Source organism: Strix aluco, chromosome 9, assembly GCF_031877795.1.
Source record: "Strix aluco isolate bStrAlu1 chromosome 9, bStrAlu1.hap1, whole genome shotgun sequence".
Classification (NCBI taxonomy): domain Eukaryota; kingdom Metazoa; phylum Chordata; class Aves; order Strigiformes; family Strigidae; genus Strix; species Strix aluco.
Genome location: NC_133939.1, coordinates 22,518,277 through 22,539,432, shown reverse-complemented (window position 1 = coordinate 22,539,432; position 21,156 = coordinate 22,518,277). Strand labels below are relative to the sequence as shown.

Here is a 21,156-nt window from a genome sequence, read left to right as displayed (position 1 = left end):
TGTTTTCAGACTGGCATCTTGCAGTAAATTCTATATGAAACAATTCAGGAAAGGTTTTTTGCTGCTGAAGCGAGACTTTTTTAAATCTTTTTTTAATATGTATTTTAGCTGCATAACTAATTCGGGGTTGATAGTGTTCACATAGTTTAAATATATGAGAACATAAGATAAAAACTTCTAAAGGCGCTTCATCTTGTAAAGTTAGTTTAATTAACCACTTCTTAGTAAACTATGGATGCTTCTACACACCTGCTGTGATAAACACACACAGCAGTGGTGGTTGGGGGGTGGGAGGGGGAATATAAACGCTGTATGTCACGTTACCTCAACTGCCAGAATAGCTTTTTGGGAAAGCTGGACAGTCTTAAGTCCGTAACATATAAGCCCCTACCCTCACCCCAGTCTGAGACATTTCTAGTGGATATTTGCAGCCCGAGGGTTACTATCTTTGCTTGTTTATCTCACTTTTGTAACTTACAAAGGTTTTTTTTAATAATTTTAACAGAAAGTGTTGTTTTCTTTATAATGTTCTTCTTGAAAATAAAACTTGACATTTTGTTTCTATAGGGAATGGTACCATTTGTATTTGTTGGTACTAAAGAAAGCATTGGAAATGTCCAAGTTCTTTTAGAATACCACATTGCATATCTAAAGGTAAGTGTATTTCAGAAGAAAGAATCTGTGCAGGAAACTTTGGTTGAAGTAACAGAATTTTTGAGTAACAGCTTCGGGGGGATTTGCAGTTGATAAACTGTTTCTCTGTATATTGGGATTTAAGGTTTGGTGCCTTGAACCCCCCCCTTGCCCATAGGTGTTACAGAGGCCTTTAAATGCATTATCATGGTTACTTAGAACTGTCAGTCTTGAAAGGATTGGACTGTAAATAACACTGGTTTAAGAGGTGTTTGGGAAGATAATTGGCAATTGTTTTTTTCTCTGTTAGTGTTCTGTTGTCCTGAGGTTAATGCTCTGTTCGGGTAGGATAGAATTTCTAATAGTAACTCACTAATACTATGTAGTATTGGAACAGTTGCCCATTTAGATTAGTTGGCTTTGCATGGAGTTGTGTTGACTTAACAAAAATAATGAATCGTTACTTTATCAGTTTGCTTTTTTTAAATTTGACTAGAAAATGTGTGGTGAAGTGTAGTTAAGAAAAATAATAATAGTCTTACAAAAATCTTTCAGCATGGTGATCTAAGAGAAAGGTTTTAGATTTCTTGCAAAACTCAGAGATTGCAGAACTCGTATTTGAATTCTGTTATTTGCAGTCCACCTTCAAGGTGGTGGTAACTCTTCTACGGGAATGCCAGTTTTTAAGATGACTTCATGAACAATGGCATTTTGTGAGGGGAAAGAACATTTCTTTATCAACAATTTTTTTTTGTTTCCTTTTATGTAGGAGGTAGAACAACTAAGACTGGAAAGGCTCCAGATTGATGAACAATTGCGTCAGATTGGTATGGGTTTCAGACCGTCTTCCGCTAGAGTTCCTGAAAAAGAAAAGGGTTATACAACTGATGAGAGCACCCTCTCCTCAGTGCAAGGTTCCAGATCCTACAGTGGAAGAGGGAGAGGCCGCAGAGGCCCCAATTACACATCTGGTTACGGTGAGTTTTCTTGAGCATCTGTTGAGCAAGTCCTCAGGATTATTTGTGAATCCATAACTGTCTCTAGATTTCTGTTCAGCATAGTTGAGTGAAGGTAGGGTTGAAAACTTAGAATTGCCATTTTATTTTTTACATGGCTCAAAACACCTAACTAGATTTACATTCGTGTTGAAGTTAAGTTTTAAACTGAAAAAATGAGCAAACCAAACTGGTAAGATCTTGGCCTTCAGCAGTAGTGGTTACATCATACAAAACTGGAAAGAGAAATTGGCACAGATACTTTTCAGGAGACTCAAGTTAAAAAAAACATCATCTGGAATTAGCATTATTTGTTTTGATTAGGAGAACAAACACTTGTCTGTGATTACGGCTATCTTATGAATATATTTCAAGAAGTAAATCAAAATAATATAAAATGGAGACAGCACAAAATCCTGTTGTGTTTTTTTTTTTTAATTTGCTCAGGATCTAACTGGATTTGTTTAAGATGTAGTGAGGTATTCTGATGCATTTTTAAATTAACGAGGAGCTGCTGTTTGTTTCCCTAGAGGTGCACATGTCTTCTTTTCATTCAGCAGCAGCTCCCCAAATGGAGACAGTCTGCATTTTGAATATAGATGTATTTCACAAAGAAACGTAGGTTCTCCAGTAAACAGCAAAGAAAAATAATCTATTTATTCAAAATAGTAAATTAGTCTTGATCACTTACATGTAGCTCACTTCTGTTACAAGATCAGACACGTTGTTCTTTGGATTTTATAGTCTGTCACTGACTGTAGCTTCCAGGATCATGCCATGTTGGTCAGGTTGATTCTGATGATAATGCTAATGTTTGTACATTTTTTTACTATTTCCCAATGAATTATTTGACTAAACTGTAATGAAAGTTGTTCAATTTGTTTATATACACACAGACTTTCATTTGGAAAACTTACTATTTTTTTTTTCCCCAAAAAATGGCGAGAATTGCATGTTAGAACCACACGGGTCTAAATATCGTTATTCCAGAATGGTTAGTAGGGAGAGTTCCTGGATGCTTAAAACAAATAGTAGGTGTTGAATTTTCAAGTAGTGAAAAGCTATGTGGGTTTGGTTAGTGCAGAGATGGTGGAATATTATGGATGCGATTTAATATAAACAGTTAAATTTCTCAAGCAGCATTACAACAGCCAGAAGAGGTTGCTTAGCAACAACCACCAGTATAAGGTGGCAAAGTTGTCCTTGGGAATTTCAGAGAAGTTGCCTAGAAACTGCACCAAATGCCTGCAGTGTATACACAAAGAGAGGAAATACTTTTTAATCCTTGATTTATCTGTGTACATAAATTACAGTTTTTGTAATTTTTGAGCCCTTATTTTGCACATTATAATAATCTTAAATTGAGAATCTTAGAAACTTAGGTAACTTACGCTCCATCTATATTTTATATATGCATATTTTTTATACATGAGTGTATATATATAATATAAGATTATATATCTATATTTTTATAAGTATATATTAATAAGTTCATTTTATATTTATACATTATATATGTAAAAATGACATATATATATATATATACACACACACATATATATATTAAAAAAACCAGCCATGCTGGTTGTAAGACTTTTGTGAGGATCTGACACCAGAATATAATCCCAAATTTCATATTCATTTCCAATTTTCTTTTCCTTCTTGTACAAGGTACAAACTCTGAGCTCTCTAATCCCTCTGAAACAGAATCTGAGAGAAAAGATGAACTTAGTGACTGGTCCTTGGCAGGAGAAGATGACAGAGAAAGCAGACATCAGCGTGACAATAGACGACGTCCTGGAGGACGAGGACGTAGTGTATCTGGAGGTCGTGGGCGTGGTGGACCTCGTGGTGGCAAGTCATCCATTAGCTCTGGTACTGAGTTTCAAATGTATTTTGAATTTAGCTTGTGTTCCTTGAAATTTTCTGTATAACCTATTAGTATTTTAAAATACTCCATTTTTACATTATAATCTTAATACATTGGGATTTCAATAGAATTGTGTGATAGTTTCTTGTCATACATTATATTGTTAGATTTTCATCTGTTTAATGCTCACAGTGATCTTCATCTCCTTCCTCTACCACACACACATAATAATGATATTAGCAAAGTTTGTAAGCCTTTGGCATGTTACCTATGGCTGCCTTCTGAATTAAGCTTATGTTGAGGTACAGAATGAGAGAAGAAATCATAGAATGGAAGTCGTCTTAATGTTTTATCAGAATTTGACTGTGCTAATTCATAACACTTTAATAGTATCAAAAGTACCATGCTGCTCTGAAGTGAAAGGTGTATTTTACACATTTAGCAGTTTTGAGTAAAAGTTCTCTAAATGTCACCTTGGAAACCTTTGTGATGAAGTAATACAAGTGCCTGTCATGGTGCCTCAGAATACTGTTGGATTAGAGCCAGAGCAAAACCAGTATGAAATCATAAATACTGTAGTTCTGTGTAGTACACCTTTTTGTAAGGTTGCTTTCTGCTTTGAAACTTCCACACGCAGATGTAAGTTAGCCTGGAAATCAAATTATATGTAACTGCAGTATCTTAGGTGGAAATTTTTTGTTTGTTTAGTGCTTAAGGATCCGGACAGCAACCCTTACAGCTTGCTTGATAACACAGAGTCGGACCAGACTGTGGATACTGATGCTAGTGAATCTCACCACAGTAGTAACCGCCGCAGGAGGTCACGCCGGCGAAGGACTGATGAAGATGCTGTTCTTATGGATGGAATGACAGAGTCTGATACAGCTTCTGTTAATGAGAATGGTTTAGGTATGTAAACAGTTGGATGACAGTCCCAGAACAAGCTAAGAAAAAGTGTGTTGTCCATGTAAGCGTAGTGAAACACTTGTTCATTTTTGTTAGTGATGAATTGTTGTTCTGTTAAGGTTGCTGTCTTATTAAAGAAAGACTTCCGACATGGCTCTGCCATGAAATCTCCTGTTTACTTAGCTCCACTAGTATTTTCATATGCCTTTTTTATAAAAACTGTCTGATGGAGACACCAAAGACGTAACTTGTTTCCCATTAGTACTGCTGTTTTCATAGAAATAGTGCTGTTGAATCAGCATTCTGTTTTGTCCTTGGTAACCTCAGTCTCGGTGTAGGAAAGCTGCTGAAGGCGCTGTTAATTTGTCTCTACCCAGCTTCTGCTTAAGTACTTTCCCTCAGTAAATTCTCTTGATACTCACTGGGACAAGAATATAATCTGTTGCTTAATAATATAGAGAAAACCCTCTTCTTTGTTGGGTTATGTGGCTAAAATTTGACCTATGGTTCGTTACTTAATAAATTAAAACTGAGGTCATTAAGCATATGCCTAAACATTTTAATGAGCTAAGAGCAAAAAGTAGAATCTAGCTTTTGTATTATTGTATGTGCTTTCAGTATAAAATTATGTTTTTCTTTCAGCCTGTCTTACTTAGCCCGTCTCTTTAACAGAAGCAATTATAAGTGCCCCATGCTGAAACTGCTGAAGAATTTACTTATTTATTTTATCATCAGAAATAGTTCATGGTAAACTTTGCAATTGCAGATGATAGTGACAAAAAACCCCAGCGACGCAATCGTAGCCGCAGGCGTCGCTTCAGGGGTCAGGCAGAAGATAGACAGCCAGGTAATTCGAGTGGAGCTGTGGGTAATCTCAGGTCAAAAGCATGAGAGAATGTTGTGTCTGCTGTTTTACATATAGCTGCATAATATAAAAAGGTTACTCAATAACTAATAAGACTACTAGATAAAGATGAAAGACATTTCTTCTACTAGGAGAACTTATAAAAGTTCTTAATCTGCCTAATGTAACTAATTTATAATGTCTAACTTCTCGCTTGGACATACGAGTTATGCTTCTGATCCAGGTGTCATTGAAGTCAATAGCCAAACCGCTGTTGAGTTCAGTGGCCCGGGATCAAGACAAACATGAAGGTTCATGGTCTGCACTCACTTGCATCTGTGCGCTTGCACGGGATGTGACACGGCCTTTTCAGCGCGGGCTGTGCAGCAGCGTTGGAGTGGCAGGATGTGGGTGCCCTGGCAGAGCTCCGTGAGGGAGCTCACGCGGGATCTGCCAGTCCCGCGCTTGTATCGAACTGCTGCTGTCGGTCCTCGGCTTTTGTGAATATTTGTAAGTCATCCACAAATTGAGGGTGGGGAGGAGGAGGAATTTAAATGAAATTGCATGTTTCCAATTTTTTTGTTGTTGTGGCTTGTTGCATTTCTTTTGTGTGTACTAACACTTGAAATGTTAAAGGTGAACTAGCTAATTTTCAATATAATGCCCTATTTAGAAAATGCTTGTACATAAAGGTAGTAACAGAAGGTCTTCTAGATTGACAGGTTCAAAATTTCACCCATATTTTTCTTCCTTAGATCTGTGGTGCTCATACATTTGATTAAGAAAACAGTTGTTGAATTATACTAACTAAAACTTGGGGGAAGAAAAAAAACCCTAACACCCCACCCCCTCTAAAAAAAAAAACCAAACCCCCAGAGTAACCCATTACTTCTCAACATTCTAGTTTTGTAACAGCAATAGAAGTTATAAAGGGGTGGAAAAAGTAAAAATGGATTTCAGTGTTTGCTTCTAAGAAACTGATTTCGGCCAGCAACATAGAGATGCTAGTCATCTCCTACAAAAGCTGTGGTATTTCTCTTTTAAATCTAAGTATTCTAAGAACAAAACAAGATTTCGCTTTTTTTTTCTGCTGATGTCCTTGTTCAACATACCATTTTCAGTTTGCATAATAAATATTTCTAAATACAACAGTAAGAGCATTGGTAGTTAGTTATACTGTCTTTGTGGAAAATGCTCCAATAATTTAATCTCTTCATAAACACTTAGTAAGTGTATAGTGAGTGAAATAAAAACATAAGGAACTTCCCCCCCCCCCCCCCCCCCCCCAAATGCTAACAATGTACTTCAGTCATTTAGTTGTATTATTTGAGCTACATTGCTACATGTTTTGGGTTCCTATTACATGTATGAATGTTAAGAATCGGTGTCTTACACTGTGTGCATAAAGCATGCTTCATCTTTACATTAGAGGAGTTGGTACAGAACCTCATTTTAAAGAAATAATTCTCCTTGTGCAGAAACTCACTTGGTCTTGACAATTAGGCAAGGACCCAGCTGTAAGGAGTCCAGTTACTGTAACAGAAAATTTGTGTGTTGTACTTTCTATTCTGATTTAGGTTTCATGCACAGTCATTCTTAAATTCAGAAAAATAGTTCACCTGAATGCATGATATACTAAATATAATTTGACTGTACTGTTCAATAGATAATGCTTGCCAACTCTAATGTGCTTTAGCTCATCAAAGATGCAAGTGTATGTTTAAATTTATAGTACTATGTATTCTAAAGATAGAATTGACTCTCAGTTGGTGTGGTTACAAGAGGGCAGGATAAGACAAAGCCAGGCTACAAGAACATGTGCTGAGGTGGTAAGAAGAAAAGAGGTCAGAAAACCCCTGGCCAGCATCCAGTAAGTGTAGCCCCAACAGTGCAAACACGGCTGTCCGCCTTTGAGTGCGGGCTCGCCCCTACCGAGCCACCTCGAGTGTCGGTACACACACCACGACTAATCCACCCGCCCACAAGCCAGAGTTAACTCTGTGGATTGCATTTTGAATACCAGGAGCAGGGTGAGTTCTCTGGCCAGTTGCTTCATGAAGTAACAGAGATTTGAATGCCGCTTTATCGTAAGTTATACCATACTCTGAACCTCCCCAAATCTTTTCGTATTTTAATTTACTTCCATTTTATTTGTGTGAAATTCTTTACTACTCAAGACAGTAAAACCCCAATGACAGAGTCTGTACTGTGAAGAGCCTGCAGTCTGATCTCTTCAAACCCAGTACAGAAAGTCCTTACTTTCTGTAAAATTTACAATTGGAACAAAATTACTATTTTATTTAAGATTCCACCTTCAGATCATCACGTTACCATTTTAGTGACAACTGTATTTAACAGAAACAAATTGATCCTTGCTATGTAGTTGATACCTGTAAGTGTGAAGGCCTTTTGTGAGATGTCTCCCAGTTATAGCATAACTTGTACAAAAGACATATGAAGCTTAATGCTAAATTAGACTTCTGATAAGAGCATCACTGTAATCTTTTTCCTTGAACAGTAACAGTAGCTGATTACATATCACGAGCTGAATCTCAAAGTAGACAGAGAAACCCTCCAAAGGAGACACTAGCCAAAACCAAGAAAGAAACGGTAAGAATATTTTTTTTTTAATGTATGTTTCCTTTTTTCTCTTTGCTTGCAGGAAAATAGCAAAGGAATGCTTCATTTAGATCACCCTCGTTTGACTACAAATGTGGTTGACTTAAGAATAAATGGAAAGCAAAAATGGCCCAGAGTAAACAGAACTGACTTGTACACTGTCACTGCAGACTTCAGTGACCGGTGTAAAGCTCAAATTAACTCTTTACACATTTTAAAACATTACTCTTACTAATGTAGCATTACATAGTAAAATGTGAAAATTACCCATGGATGAGTCTTGAGAACTAATCCTTAAAACAATTTATAGAGGATACTAGGTTGCATGTTTAGTGAACTTGTACAAACTATTTTAGAAAGAATTAATGTTAACAAAGATTGTGGATTTGAGATCTGTTCTCCTTAAAGGATCAGAGTGGCATTACATCATACATAATAATATTCAGAACTTCATAAAGCCAAATTCCTTTACTTCTAAGGTAACATTGAGCTTACCACTGCAAGTTATGTCTGAGTTCAGCAAAATAAGAAAGGATCTGTTGGTGTATGATTAACAAAATCTAATCTTACTATAGGCTTTGAAAGGGGTATAAAACTCAACTTTTCAGTTAACTTCTTCATTGGCTTAGACAAATTGAAATTGTGAAGTGAAACACTGTGGGTGTGCTGGGGGTGTGCTGTCTCGGGGTTACCTTGGCATGAGTTCTTTGGAAATGTCTGATACTAAAGTACCCTGTAAATGACGAAGTCATAGGATCCTGTAACTGATGGGCTGCTAGCACACACAGACCAGAGGTGTTTCCTATTGCATAGCTGCTGTGTGAGCCAGAGAGAAACTTAGATTCACGCTCCATATTTTTATGGAATTTTTAATATTGTCCTGGTTTTGTTTTTGCAAGGCAAAAGATGCGATTGATGAAAACAGCCCTTCCGAAAAGGCAGTGAATGGTCCTGCTACAACTTCTGGGGATGAGCCTTCTAAACTACAGCACAGTCCTGATGAAAAGAAAGTTACTGTTCAAGAGGATGGAAATAATCAGGAAGAAGCAGTGCTGAATGGTGTTTCATAAACTGAAGTTCCTAGTTTACAGTTCTTTTACATTACATTTAAAATAGTGCTTGTATAAGCTTGCCAAAGATAGAATATGGATCGCCAGTCTTGACACCGCACTTTCAGTTCCTCCATTTTGGAATACAGAAAGGGGAGGGATCCTGAAGAAATCATATGTTAAACATACTTTGACACCTACTGTGTTATAAATATATCATCAGATGTGCCTTGAGATAGTATATGTAACATTTAAATAAACAAAATTGCTGGCTATAGGAAATGTTATTTTGTTTTCAAAATATGGCAAAGATGTGAGGGGGATCCCTAACATAATACTCTTTATGAAAGCATTAGCTGCTTTTGTTACATTTTTAATAATATGCAACCACTTCTTCACCTGAGGAATACTAGAAAGAAATGCAGTCTAAAATATTTTGCACTGAAATGTAATTTCTCCATTAGTTTAGTCTGGAAACTGGTCTGTTTTAATACATGTTTTTTAAATGCTGTATGTAGAGGAAAAATCTGCAGACCACTGGAATACATTTGTTAAATTCTCATAATCTGCAGGGATACTGGGTGACATTGGCAGTGACTGTTCTACATTGAGGCTTTGTTTGGTTTATTTATTAAACTGTACAGTATTTAAAAATCAAACATAGCTTTAGTTAACACTAAGCTGAATTAGTCATGTCCATTAAGACATAACCTGAACTACTGAAAAGATCAATTTCCAGAAAGTTTATTCTGTATAAACTACATATGTTAGTCCTTAGTAGAGTATTTTTATTTTTGTTTTGGTTGTTTGATGTGCAATATGTTTTTTTTGTATGCTGGTAGTAAAAGAAAATAAACTTTGATCTTCCATCTGTTGACTGTTTCTATCAGAAATTTAAATTACTATTGACTTTAAGGTTTTCAAGCTGTTAACACTAACAATTGAAACTTGGGAGGCAGCTTGAACCTTTAACTCTTTTATTCATAAGAGTTTCCTAACATGCTAATTTTCCATTCTTTTAAGGAGATGATGTAAAACATCAGTTAACAAGTCTAAAAACAGACTTATCTTGGAGAATCACATAACTTGACTAACATATATAGGAATTAATGCAGATGTTTTTGATGAAGTTAGAAGTGTGACACACTAACCCATCTTTTCAGGCACATGAGCAAGAGCAATGAAGCAGAACAGACAGGTGTGGATAAACATCAGCGTAGCAAGGAGATGTTGGGAGAAGTCAGAGCAAACTGGTAGTGCTGAAGTTGTGTGGACTTGAAAAAAAAAAAATTGTCTTGCATAATTTCATCAGGAATAAGGACAGAAGTATTTGGAACCACCTGTGACTCCAGCTGCTGTACCCAGTACAGCTACAGAAGACTTGTACCAACTGGGTTTGGGTATGTATTTCATTTAAGGAGAGGTGCAGTTTTTAATGACTTAAGCGTTGACACTCATTGACAGTGTTCCCTCCTGGAGAACACACACGGTTAAATTTTTGAAACTGAAGTGTGTGCAAACATCTCAACAGTGCAGGCAGCCCCCTGAGTAGAGAAAATTTGAAAAATGGAAGAAAAAAGCTGTGTTTAAAAAGTCAGTAGTATTTGGCAGGGAAAAACTTAAGTACAGTAACATTCTTAATATGGCTTGAAATGTGCACTCTGGAACTGCTGCATGGCGGTGTTCCAGCTGTTTTTTTCACCTCACTAAATGCTGTAGTAAAGCAACATTCTTCCCCTCTACAGGTTTTTAAGTTTTCCACTTCATGCTTGTGTTACTGATTTGATCTCTCCTCTGAAGGCAGGGAACTCTCCGTGCTGTTGTTCTGGTGATCCTTACTAAGTGTCCTAGAACCAGCCTGCAGCCATGCTGCGACACTGCAGCTGAGGCTCCTGCCAGGACTGCTCTGACAGAGAGGCTTGGTGGTTCTGGAGAAACAAAAGCTCTGAACTCCACTCTATCCACAAACAGATGGCTGTTAACTCATCTGCTGTACAGCAGCTCTGCTGTAGTTGCAGGAGGTCTGGCAAGATTCTTGGGAGTACAACAGAACTCTTTGGCCCCAGTTCAGCTACTTACCAGGAGAGCTCCTGGGGTACGTCAGGCTCCATGCAGCACGGTAAATCCAGCTCGGGAATCTTTAATGCTCTATGTAAAGAGTTCCTGTTTCCTAATCACTATAAATGCAAACCTTATGTGAGTACTGACTTTGTAGTGGAAGATAATGTATAAAAACTACAGTACTTATTTGGAGTTTACTTACTTATTTGGAGTTTATTAAATGCTATAAAATCCATTAAAACATAAAGTTGCTAAAAAATCTGAGCCATGCCAGACCCATCAGTAACACTTAAGCAGCTCAACCAAGGTTGTTTTTCATAAGGCAAAGACAACCGAGTACATTTTTCTATACTTTATTTCTTTAGTCAGACAACTACACACCTGTCCCCATTCTTCACATCAAATAAATCCTCTTGATTCTTTCCACCCCCTCCCCAAATGGGTTCATCATGCTAACTTTGGCATATGAAAGAACAGCAGCATGAACTTTAAACATAGCTATGTTTAAACAAAAATTGGGTAACAGCATGTAAGTGTACCTGTATCTGGTAACATGCATTGGCCAAACCAAGTTACTACTCTCTTACACTGAAAATATTTGAGTGGTAGATTTTGCTGCTTAATAAAGAACAGCTATGAAAAAAAAGCCATTAAGCCTTCCTCCCTCTCACATTTCCCCAAAAAGTGATTAAGTAGTGAGTGGGGAGGGAAGTACCTCCCTGGATTTTTATTTCCAGCTTCATTTATATTGTCAAAGACTGACTTAAGCCATTTATCAAAAATAATAATTTGCAGGGACAAACCCTCTGATTCTCTCCCATTCATTTTTTAGCTTGATCTTCCAGTAAATCTTTAGCTTCATTGATTTTGGCTGCTACATAGGGAGAGCCACCTAGAAGAAAGATAACCTCACGTCACATCAGATGAAGGAAGTATTTTCTTTCTGTGTTGTTATAATGCCATAGTACACAGGGAAAAAAAAAAAGAATATGGTCTGAAAGTTATTCGGGTTAAAGAACAAACTGCATTATGACTGAAGCCATGTAAGTTTACACATACAGTCACTGCAGTAGCTAAATGTGCAGACAGCTCATTCCTATTAGGTTGCTTTTAGTTTATTGGAGTGGGTTTTTTCTCTGGTCATAAATGAATTGGTCACTAATGACTTAGCATAAGGTTTGTTGTGAATACAGAAGCATTAAACTAAGAATCTCAGATAAACCTTTCCCCCCAGTTCAAGGCCAGCATAGGAACTGCTGCTGCACCAGTAGACTAACTCAGTTTTTAAACATGACATACAAATGACTTGCGAAGATACTGAAACAGAATCCACAGCACGAATCCACTGAAATTGTAACTGACCATGAGGTGCAAAGATCTGTAGCATGTATTTGTAGCAATTATACCATTTACTAGCACTAGAATTACTCTATTTACTTGAAGCTTAATTTAACTTCAGTCATGTAAAACATGAAATGCTCCCAGCAGTGTTTGGATAGCTATTTCTAGGTTCTGCATATATTCATTAAAGTTAATGTTGAAGTTAACTTCCGCTAGGTATTATCTAGGAAAGGCATATCCCAAGGATTATTTTGGATTTTGGTACATTAAAGTAATGAAGTTCAACAGTCACTTTAAAGGCAGCCATTTTACCTTTTAAGTGAGGATTAAAAAGTTAAATGCCAAGCACTAACACATTATTCTCACTGAAGTAAACAGAATAGAACAGGTATAGATGCCTCAAGTTAATTAAGTTAAAGCATAACAAGATTCTGAGCCTTCAGAGTACCAAAACCAAATATTTCATAGTTTAGTGTCTTCAACAGATGCAGAAGGCTCAATACTTGCTATTCATGGTGAACTGCCAACGCATTCAAATCAGCTCAAACTCACAAGCGCACAAATATACTCTGGGCTTTCATCTAAAATTAAGTCTCATTTTAACTAATCACATTTCCATCTGATACACACAGAAGATAGAGCAAGTAACAAGCTGACCTGCTGAATCTGTCTACTTTAGAGCATTCAAACACAAAAATATGCTCCAAAACCCTCAGGATTAAGGCACCCTAAAATTTTTTTCCCCCGAGTTTTCTGGGTTTTTCTTTTAGTAGCTGAGGTAGTCATATGACAGTCACTTCATCCCTACACAGTTCTATTAATCTGTGTTGAAAACATGTATTAATTAATCAATGTGACTTAATTTACTTACCTTTATCTGGATGATTCAGAAGCATGATCCGTCTATGAGCTTCTCTAATTTTACTTCTGTTGGCTGTAGGGCTTTAAAAGAGAGAAAAGCTGACTTAAGGGAACCTCCTAAAATCCCCCAGATTTTTAAAAGATGTCTCAGAACAAGCTAGAACTCCATCTTATCCATAAACTCTTTGGCTTACATGTATGTTTTTTTCTTTTCCTGTTATTGGTATGTAGCATTTAAGTCCTGGAGAGGGTTTCCAAGGTTTTTCCAACACTGTATGTGGAAGAAGACATGCTATAGCAGTCTAATATGGTGGGGGTCATTCACACAGTTGAAAAAAACTGAATTATGTTGCAACATTTTTATTGGGACAACTTCCTAAAGGCCAGTGGGAAAAAAATGAAATTTGCTCTTGATCTATTTAAAAAACAAACAACTGTTTGTATAAACTTCACAGTTGAAAGTTGCCTTCAAGCAGAAATGGTTCTTATTCTGTATCTTATTAGATAAATTTGTGTATTTGGTCTGAAGTCTTCTTAGCTTTTGGCAGGGATAGCTACCATACTCATATCTAAGATATTCTAGAATAAGTGATGAATTTACTCCACATGCAGGAAGGGGTTTGCAGCACCTTCACACTGCATCTACCTGAAATTCACCAGCAGTGACAGGAACCACAAGGAAACAGCACAACCGGGTTCCCCACACCAAGTGAACCCCAAGGCTTCCTGAAAATGGCATCTTTACCTGGACCTGTACGTGGCTTTTGAATGTGGTAGGGATTTGCAGATGTATGGAAGTCCAACTAGAGTTACCTTTAAGCAAGCTGACATGCAGCAAAGAATCCCAAGTAAGTATGGAAAATCCTGAAAGGCCACTCCCTATTTCCTGACTTGGCAGTAACATTCCCAGGGGAAGCTGGGCACAGGACAGTCTCATGCATTGAGAATGATGTCCTTTTCAAACCAGGCCAGCAGCTAGGTAACATCGTAGCCTCCTTTTTACCTTTCATTTCTAATAAATCTCCTTTTACCTGACTCCTAGTATTAAAGCTGCTTCTCGTTTAGTCATTTTGGGTTCAAATCCACCTCTGTAATAACCACTGAAGGCCTGAAAGAGAAAACATGTGGTTTAAAAAAATATTAATTTTTAATGTTAATAGTTAGAACAACTCATTATTGCTTTAGTAGCTGCTGAGCTTTTAGTCTGTAAGAATACTGTGAAGCTTCTTTTGTGCTTGTAATAACAAATTCAGTGGGAGTATCATTATTTAAATGAGTACTTAACTTGCCAAAACAAGGCCTCTATTAGTCAACAAACACCAGAATTGCTGAGCTTAATTCTGTTATTACTGACAAAATTATATTTAGTACTGTAAGAAAATACAGAAATGCTATACGGAGACAATAGTCTGTAGTTATTTCACCAAGTAAACTTTAAAATAAAAAGATGCCACTGATAAAAACTTACAGGTTTTGGTAGATTCTGAAGTGCTTGTTTTACTTGTGGCTCCATTTGCTTCATAGCTTTTAGTGCATAGCGACCTTTAAGAAATCAGTGTTGAACAAGGCTAAGTATGAAGTTTCATAAAGATTTAGCAACTCAGTGCAACTAGTAACTTGTGGAATTAGCTTTTTGGGGACATAAAAAAGCAAGAACTTTGTTCTTTTGTTTAATTACAGCCATGTTTCTCAATACAGGCTCTCCAAGAGTGTCCTCTATCAGCTATGAAACCACTTTAAAATTCATCAGTACTGAAGCAGGCAATGAGAGGTACAACTGGGTGTTCAGTGTTCTCCCATCATCTACAAACCTGCAAATCCAGCTGCCGCTATGGTCAGGCCAACCGCCACCATTGTACTGGCCTACACAGGAAAGACATAAAGTATTTGTTTACCAAAGGAAAAATAAAAAACCCAACCGGCGATCTCTACAGCGGGTCAGACAAGTATGTATGTTGAGAACAGCATGACTAGTGGAAAAGCGGTCAGAATACGGTTTTTACTTCGGCTACGCCGCTCCGAGGGACCGCAGGGGCTCAGCGAGAGCAGCGCGGCCGCTGCTGGCGGCGGGGCTGGGGCTCAGGCGCGGCCGGCACAGGCGGGAACCCGCCGGCTGTGGGGGCCGAGGGGAACCCAGCCCGGCAGTCCCGTCCCGCTCGGCAGCCCCGCTCTAACCCTGGAGGCACCGGGGCCGAGGCCTGTGCGGGGCAGCGCCCTCCCCGCGCGGCCCAGGGCACCGGACCCCGCGGCTCCACGGCCGGGCCGAGGGCGAGCCGGGCTCCGCGGCCCGGGGACGGGCTTGGGAGCTGCCGCCCGAGACATCAGCGGCCGCCGGCTCCTACGGCGAGACCCGCCGGGCCCAAGCCCCCGAGCGCACTCACCATGGCCACCCCGGCCCCCGCCCGGCCCCGCGCCCTGGCGATCGCCGGGCCGAGCTCGCGGCGGGCCCTGGCTCGCCGTACGGCACCGCGCCGGCCGCAAAGCCCCCACCGGCTGTCGTAAAGAGGCGCGGGGCGGGGAGGGAAGGCGCTGCGGACACCGCCCCGGGGCAGGCGGGGACGGGATAGGGGCAGAGCCCGGCGGGGCCGGGGCGGGCAGAGCGGGCAGGGGCGGGCAGGCCGGCCGGGCGAGCTGGCTGCGCGGGGCGGGGCGCGGCGGGAGCAGCTCGGTGGGCGCGGGGCGCGCGCGGCGCGGGGGCCTTGCCCTGAGGGGAGGAAGCGCCGCGGCCGCGGCCTGGGGGAGGCTGGAGGGGCCGGTCCCGCGGGGTGCCCGGTCAGCCCGGCCCGGGGCGGCGCGGAGGGGCGGGGGCGAACGCGGGAAGAGGCTCTGCTGTGACCGCGGACAGCAGCCGCCGCGGGGGGAGCAGCGTGGCGGCGTTGTGGAAACGATAGTGCGGATCTTCCTATTCTTGATGTAAATGAGCAATTTTGTTCCTGATCTAGAGGCTTCTCGCGCACCAGATCTCTTTTTTAGAAAGAGTCGTTTTTCTTCCATCCCATTTTTCTTGTATTTTATTCTAGTAATTGCTCCCCCTCTCTGACCGTCCCATTTTTCTGAGAGCTCTGCTCCTCCCGCCTCCTTTCGGTCCCTGCCGCGTTACCACCCGACCCTGAACATGTCGGCGCGGAGGGGTCCTTCCCCGCTGTGCTGCAGCGCCGGCCTCACCGCGCCGGCCGCCCTGGGGGGGGCATGTCAGGCACCGGCACCAGATGGATGAGCTTATTTATCTGGTTGCTGAAAATTACTACGAAACGAGGGAGAATTAACAGGCCTGGCACTTGTGTTTGAATATTATTAATAACAGAATGACGTCTGTTAATACAGTGTTGTGTGCAGCACAGTCGAGTGTCCATCTGTTTGTCTGTAGTTCTAGTCTGAAGCCACAGTTTTGGAAGCTGAACAGCGCAGCAGTGAGACCTTGCCAGCCTTTAGCCCTAAGGTACTACTTCAGAATGGTCACAACGCAAGGCTCGGAGTGCTGCGGCCTGAGTGATAGTGGGTCTGCAGGAGTGAAAAGCTTTAGTGTCATCCTCTGTGCTTGTAGAAGGTGTCAGTGTCCTCACGGGCTCCTGGAGGACCTAGTGATGGAAGGCAGCTAGCTTTTGGTTGCTTAAGGCCTCGGACTCAGAAGCCCTCACATAAGCAGTTCAGTATGAGAGCTGATTGTTGGCCAAGAAGCTTGTAAATTTTGCTGGCTCTTGCAGCAGAAGATAGGACTTTTCTGCTGTATAGTTTCTGTGAGTACTGGGTTCACTTTGAATATGTCATAACTTCAGTTTGGGCTTGAATTGGGACTTCTTTCACTAAAATTTCAAGTGCCTGCTTTAATGTCTTGTGAAGTAATCTTTGGAGGTAGTCTGTCTCTTTCCTTCTTGTAGCATCATTTGGATGACAAATGCTACAAGAAAATAACCCACTGCCTTTTAAAGAGGGTAGAAGAAAGTTTTTGGTTAAGGTACTTGTACTGTTGTACAAGTGTTTCATGAGACAAATAAAAGGAAAACTTTATATTTGATAAAGGAATCAAATCCATTCATTGCAGAGCACAAGGCCCCTGACAGCCTGTAAGACCTCTTCAGATATGGAAAGGGGAGCTAGCCAGTGGCAAACAACTAGATGTTTTATGGGGTGGAAAAAAAAAGTCTAGAGATGTATGGGTCTGGTAGCTAACTAGAGTATATTCATATGTAGAAGAGGATTTGGTTTTAAGATGTTTTCCTCTTTGTCCCTTTTCTATCAGAAAAGGGGGGTAATGACTTTACTGGGGCATGACTAGTGTTTAATTTTTTGTATCTTCTAAACCAATAAAGTAAGAGACAGGGACTACTTCCCTGTAATTAATTACATGAGGTTTGATTCTTCCATCTTGACAGAGCCTTTTGCTAGATCCAGATCTTAGTGGCTTTCAGGAGAAAACTATCTGAAGGGAGTTTTATTTTAGTTTTTTCCTCACTTTCCCCAGTCTCTGTTTAGAAGGACAGTTGGTAGCTCTACTGGCAAAGGGGATTTTGCAAATTTATATTTAGTCATACTTTCTATCATGAAATTTCTCATTTTTAGAGAAAAAGGACAGACATTATCATAGAATCATAGAGTCACAGAATGGTTTGGGTTGGAAGGGACCTTCGAGATCACCCAGTCCCAACCCCCCTGCCATGGGCAGGGACACCTTCCACTAGCCCAGGTTGCTCAAAGCCCCGTCCAACCTGGGCTTGAACCATTCCAGGGAGGAGGCAGCCACAGCTTCTCTGGGCAACCTGTGCCAGTGCCTCACCGCCCTCACAGGGAAGAATTCCTTCCTTATATCTGACCTAAATCTCCCCTCATACAGTTTAAAACCGTTACCCCTCGTCCTATCCCTACACCCCCTGATAAAGAGTCCCTCCCCATCTTTCCTGTAGTTTAAGTACTGGAAGGCCGCTCTAAGGTCTCCCCGGAGCCTTCTCTTCTCCAGGCTGAAGAACCCCAACTCTCTCAGCCTGTCCTCACAGGGGAGGTGCTTCAGCCCCTGATTATCCTTGTGGCTTCCTCTGGACTCACTCGAGAAGGTCCATGTCCTTCTGATGTTGGTGCCCCCAGAGCTGGACACAACACTCCAAGTAAGGTCTCATGAGGGAGGAGTAGAAGGGGAGAATCCCCTCCCTTGATCTGCTGGCCCTACTTCTCCTGATGCAGCCCAGGATACAGTTGGCTTTCTGGGCTGCGAGTGCACATTGCTGGCTCATAGTCAGTTTTCCATCCACTAACACCCTCAAGTCCTTCCCTGCTGGGCTGCTCTCAATCCACTCTTCGCCCAGCCTGTATTTGTGCTTGGGATTGCCCTGACCCATGTGCAGGACCTTGCACTTGGCCTTGTTGAACTCCATGAGGTTTGCACGGGCCCACCTCTCCAGCCTGTCCAGGTCCCTCTGGATGGATCCCTTCCCTCCAGCATGTCAACTGCACCACACAGCTTGGTGTCGTCGGTGAACTTGCTGAGGGTGCACTCGATCCCACTGCCCATGTCTCCAAAAAAGATGTTAAACAGCGCTGGTCCCAACAGTGACCCCTGAGGAACACCACTCGTCACATCATGAATGCCACATTATGAAATGTATAAACTTCCACATGGGTTGGGAATGGGTTAATAATGTACCTAATCCTTCTCCTGTGACAGTCCTTTAAAGAAAAGCCAGAAAGGGAGATCTTGGGAAGCCTCTGCTTGCTTAAGAGAGTGATTTCATCTTTACTGAGGAGAAAGGAAACTTTTATCTGTAAGTGGGAAAGCCTGGCAAGAGTTGCGGTGGGATGGAGGGATTTGCATTATTGGTGTGTGTTTGATACCAGCAACTGGGCAAGACTGTTGGCTGAGCCTAGAGGTGGAATAATTCATTTTTTTATTATTAGATTAAATAATTTCTAATACAGCATTTGAATGTCATCATTCCTTTAAGTATGCTGTATATATTTTTACTCCATGAGACAATCTGAACTTGTTTCTTCCCACAGTCTGTTGCGCTTCCCTGTCAGAGCTAAGGGAGAACTAGATGTGTCCCAGCTTGGATGTCACTGTGGGCACATTATGTTGTATGAAGAAGACAAAGCCAGAGTTACAAAATGCCACACTTGCCAGGGAAGAGGATATTTTGGAGACTTCTAACATGTTTTGAGTATGGTCTTTTTTAGGGTTTCTTTTAGTGCCATGTGTTTTTTAGGAGGTATATGATATGTGAAATATTATTCTACCCTCTGCTAGATGAAGGGAGAAACAGTTGCTTTCCCTTCCTTATCACTGCCTGTCTCTAGAGTACTTTGGTATGGATGATGGGTGTCAGCTATTGTATCTCTCTACTCACCACAGTACCTAAATGCTGCCACTAAGCTTTCCAAACCTGCATCAGAATTAAAGTAAGTTTTCTGTGCATAAATTTGCAAATAGCTGCTCTAAGCTTGTCTAAATCTATTCCCTTTTCCTCCTCTGCTGCTCAGGAATGTATGCAGTGCAGAAAGGGACTGGGTGTTTAAAAGCTATGTTTAAGGTCGTGTCAGTTCACATTTCAACAGACAAAATCAGTGAACACTTACATATCTGAGTAGCTTTAATAGCAAGTGCTTGACGGATCAGAGCTGTAATATATTATTTCTGAAACCATAAGGTTTGTGAATTATTACCTATATATAGGTTGTGTTCTCCAGAAACTAATAATCTAGATGCCCCTCTTGGCAAATGGTGTTTAAAGTCTTACCAAATGCTGAAAGTTGATTTTGTTCAGGTTCTATGCATAAATAATAATCCTGTGCTCCTTACACAACAGGTAGCTTCATGGTTTTTAAGCCTTGGTCCTAAGCTACTACAGGTAGAGCTTTATGGCCATGTTGGTGGCCATATAGACACAGGGGCATGATGCTGAAATAATAGTTATTACTGCTGATTTATAGGGAGCAGGAATTGGGCATCTTGAGGAATATCAAAATCAAACAAAACCACAAAATGCAGAAAACCTCATGGAACCAGAATTAATTTTTTTTACCACAAATAAAGTTGGAATTGACTTGGTCTGCCATCAGAGTTTCCATTTATTTAGAAATTGAAGTTCTTTTCTATTTGCCTGATTAGTTCATTTTATAGCACCTTATTCCTCTCATCTTCTATCAGTCAGCCTTGTGGTGGTGTGTGGAAGGTCATTCACAGGGGAAAATTAATAAGCTGTAATGGGCTCAAGTGAAATAGATGCACTGTAGTTTTTATCCCTTCTGCAGAATGTCTGGTTTTGAAATCAGGAGGAAGGCAAAATTACTGAGTGTTTAAGAAATATACTCTCAGTTGGAGTACAAAACCTTTTATTTTGCCTACTGTGTTTCTAAACTGCTCTCTTTCTATTTTCCAGAGAAACCCTGAAGCTTTTGTAGTTTCTTCTGTGAAGAGTTTTATCGTACTGCTGTCTTCAGGTTTTCCGCTCTGGGGTTGAAATACCTCATGATAGAAGGTTATTTTTCTTTTGGAAGCTTTATCTTACTGGACTATCCAAAGCAGCTGGTATGTAGTACATAAGCCAACTTTTCCATTAAAGCAGACCATTTCTGCAGAAAACTGGCAGTACTTTCTCTTAACTGTATCTTCCACAAACTGGACAGAAGGTGAAATAGATAGTTGTGCTTTCATAAGGTTTGTGGTGTACCTGTTAAATGCCTGTTTAAACATTTGTTTAAGTGAAAATCACGGTTCTGCATTGTTATATACACAGCTGGCCAAATCTCACATTGCTATTCCAGTATGTGCAGTGGTTGAACTACCAAGCTGTTAAAGGCTTGCAGACTTTCACCTTGGGACACCAAGATACAGAAATTCTTAGGCACTTTTTAAGCACATTATTTACTTATGTTTTAAGATATATATTGTAAAAATGAAGTTTAGGTAGAATATCTTGGAGGGGCGAGTGTCCTTCAAACTTTTTTCCTGCTTTTTACCCATACTACACCTTTGGCTATGCCAGTCTG

General features: G+C 40.4%; 2 protein-coding genes and 1 long non-coding RNA gene across 9 annotated transcripts in view; 2 read left to right on the top strand and 1 right to left on the bottom strand.

The window, feature by feature from the left end:
- Positions 1-9,785, top strand: part of FXR1 (FMR1 autosomal homolog 1) — a 37,579-nt gene extending 27,794 nt beyond the window's left edge. For 4 of the 7 annotated variants that reach the window (XM_074834196.1, XM_074834201.1, XM_074834198.1 and 1 more), the window contains 7 exons: positions 568-654; positions 1,403-1,610; positions 3,300-3,503; positions 4,207-4,407; positions 5,171-5,251; positions 7,767-7,858; positions 8,767-9,785. In XM_074834196.1, coding sequence (XP_074690297.1) covers positions 568-654; positions 1,403-1,610; positions 3,300-3,503; positions 4,207-4,407; positions 5,171-5,251; positions 7,767-7,858; positions 8,767-8,937 — 1,044 coding nt within the window. In that variant the 3' untranslated portion in view covers positions 8,938-9,785. Of the gene's footprint in view, positions 1-567; positions 655-1,402; positions 1,611-3,299; positions 3,504-4,206; positions 4,408-5,046; positions 7,859-8,766 lie in introns of those variants that run through there. The other 3 variants (XM_074834197.1, XM_074834200.1, XM_074834202.1) reach the window with 3 other exon arrangements.
- A 547-nt stretch (positions 9,786-10,332) lies between these two features.
- LOC141927198 (uncharacterized) lies at positions 10,333-14,984 on the top strand. The gene is made up of 3 exons (XR_012624324.1): positions 10,333-11,035; positions 13,792-14,027; positions 14,878-14,984. It is a non-coding gene; the product is annotated as an uncharacterized LOC141927198 (long non-coding RNA).
- Positions 11,315-15,678, bottom strand: DNAJC19 (DnaJ heat shock protein family (Hsp40) member C19). Its single transcript, XM_074834204.1, has 6 exons — positions 15,561-15,678; positions 14,991-15,042; positions 14,648-14,721; positions 14,211-14,287; positions 13,190-13,260; positions 11,315-11,869 (listed from the first exon to the last, which is right to left on the bottom strand). Exons 1-6 carry the CDS (start codon positions 15,561-15,563, stop codon positions 11,799-11,801), a joined length of 348 nt encoding a protein of 115 aa, XP_074690305.1. The 5' UTR covers positions 15,564-15,678; the 3' UTR covers positions 11,315-11,798.
- Between the last annotated feature and the right edge of the window lie 5,478 nt (positions 15,679-21,156).